We start from the raw sequence: 5,375 nt of genomic DNA, 5'->3' as shown, positions 1-5,375 counted from the left end.
GAATAAAGCAAACAATAGCATGCTTGTGTATAGACCTTCATTGACCAACAACTAGGCAGTCATATGAAGACATCTTTGTTGCAGCAAGATACTGCTTTTATGCAAACCACATCAATTCATATTCTCACCTTTTACCTATATTAACCGGTTCATATTCAAGACCCACTTTTTTCTTCTATTAACCGGTTCATATCCACACATCCGAAGAGCTCCGGATGTGTAGGCGCGGGTACCGATTCGGGTTCAGGTTCTTCTAAATTAACCGGTACATATCCACACATCCGAGAAGCTCTTCGGTCATATATCTGTCTAATATTATTGGTACCGATATTTTACCAAGGGACCGATAACCGATTGCATATTTTATTTTTAATTTCATCATCATTTTCATGTTTTGATGTAATGTTTATGAAATTAGTAAATGATAACACTAGCTAGCCAGTAGTAGTATCACCCTTTTGTTTATTTATGACTACATATCTTTCTGATCTTGGTGTGAAAGTTTAATATATATTCAATGCGAGACTGTTTTTCTTCATTTTACTTAGAGCGTGTTTGAGATTGAGTTTGAAAACACCTTATTGGCTTTTTCAAAAAGCCAATAAGTTAAATGGTGTTTGGCAATCACAAAAATTTCTTTTATTTTAGCTTTTTGAAAGAGTTAAAAAGCAGTTTTCTAAAAGCCCCAAATCCTGGCTTTTTGAAAAAGCCAATAAGGCAAAAAGCACGTTTCAAACTCAATCCCAAACATGCTCTTAATCTGACTAGTTGATGACATATATGATAATTTTCATCCATTTATTCATCAAACTAATCAAAGGTTACTAAAAACTACACATCACAAGAAACACGGTGCCGATCGTATATGTTTTACCCACCACCCTAGTTCTGTCATATGCTCTTCAACGCGCAATTTCGATTCAGGTGCGGGTAAGTGAGTGGGTCCCATCATGAAGTTACCTACGTATTGGGACTTTTCGTATTTTCAATGATTAAATACTTGCTGTTTTTCATTTATCCTTTTTCAGAGTCTCTGCGTTACCTGTCCATGTATGATAATCGTTGCCTCCGTTACTTCAAGGGGCATAAAGATAGGTTAGTCTTTTCATCAACTTGATGCTTTAATTTTTACAAGCACATGTCGGTCTGAAAGTTTGCATGGTTAATGGGACATATGATACATCTTGATGGTCAAGTTTCTTGATAAGGTTTCAAAAAAATAATAGTTTTTGCAAGTTTGGGCTCTTCATGATTTCTAGCTTCTGCTTTTGGTTTGGAACTAGAAAAATGTTTAAATTGCCACTCTGGTTAATTTATACTTATATCTTTGTAGAAGAATAAACTTTTGTTTGGTCAGTTCAGGCAAATTCCCTTTTGTCAATTTCATTTATTTATAAATGGGTCGGTTGGGTAATGTTTTATCTCCTAACAAGTAAAAAATGTAAAATAAAAGGATAGCTTTAAAGGACACATGTCAAATAGGGCTGAAAGTTGCAAGAATGTACTTTGAATGCATAAAATCTTCTAAATCGTTTTACTCACAATTTGGATTGTAATTGGAATAATATATATTGGACACACATTAACTACTTAATTAAATTAGTGGAGTTTTAACCCGTACCGATTTAAATTGTTTCCCAAGTTACCTATCTTTCCACGTCTGTTTTTTCGTGATAAGAGGCTAGTTACACATGGTAATGGGGAAGACCTAAGAACATTTTTTGTCAGACAGAATTTTGTGCACAATATTTAACTTTGTTTTTTCTTTTATTTTATTTATACTGTACTTGTATTATAATTGAGCTTTTGGTTTACAAATATGGATTATTTCTTGACTTGCCATCTCTTGTAGTCTGGCATTCTATAAATCTGTTCTGCTGAAGGGTATCATGTTGAATGTCAATCACAACCCTTTGTGCATGCTTTTTCACTTGCCTGTAATGGACTGATATGAAACATAAGCTACTAATTAATCTTTCTTACATTGGGTGTAGGGTTGTGTCCTTATGTACATCTCCAGTTGATGATAGTTTCATGTCTGGTTCTCTTGATCACTCTGTCAGGATATGGGATTTGCGTGTGAATGCCTGTCAGGTTGGTGTTTAAGCTTTATTTTTAGATATTGTGATTTGTGTTTATCTAGTTAATCAATACTGGACTTTATTCAGTTTGTTATTCTAGGTCTATCTAGTTTCCTATTTTTAGCCTTAGTCTTAGCCTTGTATCTTATAAAAGTAAGGGTCATTATCTCAAGAGATAATAAACACACGAACACACTTTCTATTATTTTTTTAAATTTATTGATAATGTGCTGAAAGTTGCAAAAGTAATAGATTACACCTTAAACTTTGTTATTATGTGTTTACAATGGAGAAGAGAAGGGGGGATTCAATATATAGGAAACAAACCCTAGAGAAACCTAAGTCGGACTTGTAGGCTAAACACAGTTAAACCTTAATATGAATAATGTAATATATATATATAACAGAAGTGATTGCAGAACTATACCATTGCAATACTAGTCTTAATAATATATTTAGTAACGCGATTAAGGAGGTTTTTTTATGCATTTGATTAATTTTGGATGACTTTTAGTTCGTTTGACCTGTTCAAACCCTTTGATCTGTTTGTTCTGGTTATATCTTATAGCTTATAAAGTTTGACATGATAGAGATAAAACATAACCCGAATTGACTAATTTATATATAACTAGGTCAAAATTGTCACCCTGTTTATAGTTTCCATTTAACTGATAGTGAAGTGAAGTCACATCGGCTTGATACTTTTGCATGTTCATTCTAAAGCTACTTTGAATCGAGCACTGTTTTTCTTCTATATCTTACTCAAAAGTGCACTTGTTATAAGAATATATGCATTGTAGAAGATGGAAGTCAAATATGAACACGTTTTTACGTCTGTGAATTGAAGAATTTTAGGCAAATCAGTTTCTATCAATTAATCATAAATTTTTCTTAAGTAGATTTATGGTATTAATTCAGGGAATTTTACATCTAAGAGGTAGACCTACAGTTGCTTATGATCAACAAGGCCTTGTATTTGCTGTATCAATGGAAGGAGGTGCTATCAAGTTATTTGATTCACGTTCATATGATAAGGTTCTCATCTAACATTTCTGAGAAGAATTAAAAAAAATAGAACCTTTCATGCTTACAACTTAATATGATCATCATTTATTAGGGCCCATTTGACACATTTCTTGTTGGAGGAGATATGGCTGAGATCTGGGATATAAAATTCAGCAATGATGGTAAATCAATGCTGTTGACTACCAAAAGTAACAACATATATGTTCTGGATGCATATAATGGCGAGAAGGTTAGCAATTCAATTTCTGTTTTATATATACGTCTATCTTTGTTTATAAAATTTTCTTACGCAGAGATGTGGATTTAGTGTGGATGCTTCTCCAAACACAACAATTGAGGCCACATTTACGCCTGATGGTCAATATGTGATTTCTGGTATATTTTCGCATTAAGTTTGACTCTTATGACCTGTGTTGACCAATGAATTTTAGGGACAAAAGAAGAATTTATAAAGTTCTCTTTGTGATATTACAACTGTTTTCAAAATCATATTACATTGCAGGCTCTGGAGATGGAACGTTGAATGCTTGGAGTATCTCCACCGGGAGCAAGGTATTATTACAACTTTTCTCTCATTTTTAGTTTTCTAATAATTCATGCAAGCAAAAATGGTAAGTCTACCTTCTGCCATATGATACAGTCCTTGGTTTGCATATGTAAAGCGGGCCCTTCAGAGTACTTTAGGGTTAATTGCATTATTATTCGTAAATAAAGGTGGCACTTTTGACCCATTAAAAGGAATGGGTTAAATAGGTAGGTAGAATAAAAGTAGCTTAAAAATGTTTATTTTTTATGCATTGAACTTCCAGAAAAATTTTAGTTCAAAATCCAAATTATCGTTGAAATATTACAATTTGTTTGTAATCTTTGACACTAGTTGTGACTTGTGTATAAAGATTTTAAAATGTTGGACAAAAAGTGTTTCAAGTCAACATATATGATTACAAAAAAAGTCAAAAACCACGTTATAATAAACTTTTGAGTAACATAAATTAGAAGGTTGCATGCATTAGTAGCATACATAGGGTGACACTTGATCTGTTTTACTTGTAGGCTTTTAGCTAACTTTCTATTTAATTTATTTGATCTGTAAAATACAAGTGATCTTTTTTGCCATTAACTAAAATGTGGTTGACAGGTGGCGAGTTGGGACAGCAACACAGGTGTTGCATCATGCTTGAAATGGGCTCCTCGTCGGGTCATGTTTGCTACTGCTTCTAAGGGGGTTCTTACTTTTTGGATACCAAAAGATACAAATTCAACTGCTACCAGTTTTGAAAGATAAATTCTGAAGTCGACTTCATAATTTTCGAAGTGGATGACCCAGAACCGGAATCAGAAATTAAAGCATGGGAACTTAGAACCAAACTGTATAGTATTGGTTCGGACCCAAAGTATTGGTTTGAACTTTGGGTTTATCACTCAATCCGAATTTATGACCAAATGACGTTCCATTAAAGTGGGACGAGACTAGGGTTTATAGTCTCCAGCTCGGTCTATCTGTTGCGTATCAACTCTCTCACCTTTATGTCAAAAACTTCCGATGTTACATCACAAAATTTATCCAGTTTGCTATGTTGCTTTCGGTGAAAGGTGGTAGACGACTCCACCAGTGATATTAACAAGGTTCGAAATGCCAAAACATACGTTGGTTATTATGTGAACATAAATTTGAAAAATAGCATGGCATTTCACTTAAGTAGGGGTGCAAACGAGCCGAGTTGCTCGCGAGCTACTCGGGATCGGCTCGTTAAAAAGCTTGAACGAGCTGAGCTTAATCGAGCCCGAGCTCAAGCCTAAAAGTAAGCTCGTTTAATAAACGAGCCCGAGCCCAAGCTTCACCTATCGAGCTCAAGCCGGCTCGCGAGCCTAAACGAGCCTGCTATTTATATAATTTTTTAAAATATATATTTAATAATTATTAATTAATATATATATATATATATATATATATATATATATATGTAGTGTTATAAAAAAAATAAATAAAAATAACTAAATAATATATATATATATATATTATTTATACAGAAAATTATAATATAAAATAATATATAAAAATAATTATATTATTTAAAAAATAACTAATAAATGGTAAGTGAGTCGAGCTGAGCTTTGGAAATAGAGCTTGAAACGAGCCGAGCTCGAGCTCTGTGTAAGTTAAACGAGTCGAGCTCGGGCTCGGCTCGTTTGCACCCCTACACTTAAGAGTGGACGGGGCGCTCAACTCGCTGCCCATACGAGTAAGCGAGTACCCCGTAGCACCCC

General features: G+C 33.9%; 1 protein-coding gene across 1 annotated transcript; it reads left to right on the top strand.

Annotated features, from left to right (window-relative positions):
- Window positions 1–826: 826 nt before the first annotated feature.
- On the top strand, window positions 827–4,737 carry LOC143622284 (protein ANTHESIS POMOTING FACTOR 1-like). The gene is made up of 8 exons (XM_077093474.1): window positions 827–930; window positions 1,029–1,095; window positions 1,995–2,094; window positions 3,000–3,116; window positions 3,199–3,336; window positions 3,401–3,482; window positions 3,610–3,659; window positions 4,246–4,737. Exons 2-8 carry the CDS (start codon window positions 1,049–1,051, stop codon window positions 4,390–4,392), a joined length of 681 nt encoding a protein of 226 aa, XP_076949589.1. The 5' UTR covers window positions 827–930; window positions 1,029–1,048; the 3' UTR covers window positions 4,393–4,737.
- Window positions 4,738–5,375: the final 638 nt, after the last annotated feature.

Source organism: Bidens hawaiensis, unplaced genomic scaffold (genome assembly GCF_021521415.1).
Source record: "Bidens hawaiensis isolate Kalapana, Puna unplaced genomic scaffold, B.hawaiensis_p1.1 tig00003115_1, whole genome shotgun sequence".
NCBI lineage: Eukaryota > Viridiplantae > Streptophyta > Magnoliopsida > Asterales > Asteraceae > Bidens > Bidens hawaiensis.
The sequence above is the reverse complement of the archived record's forward strand: the minus strand, read 5'-3'. Positions and strand labels throughout refer to the sequence as shown.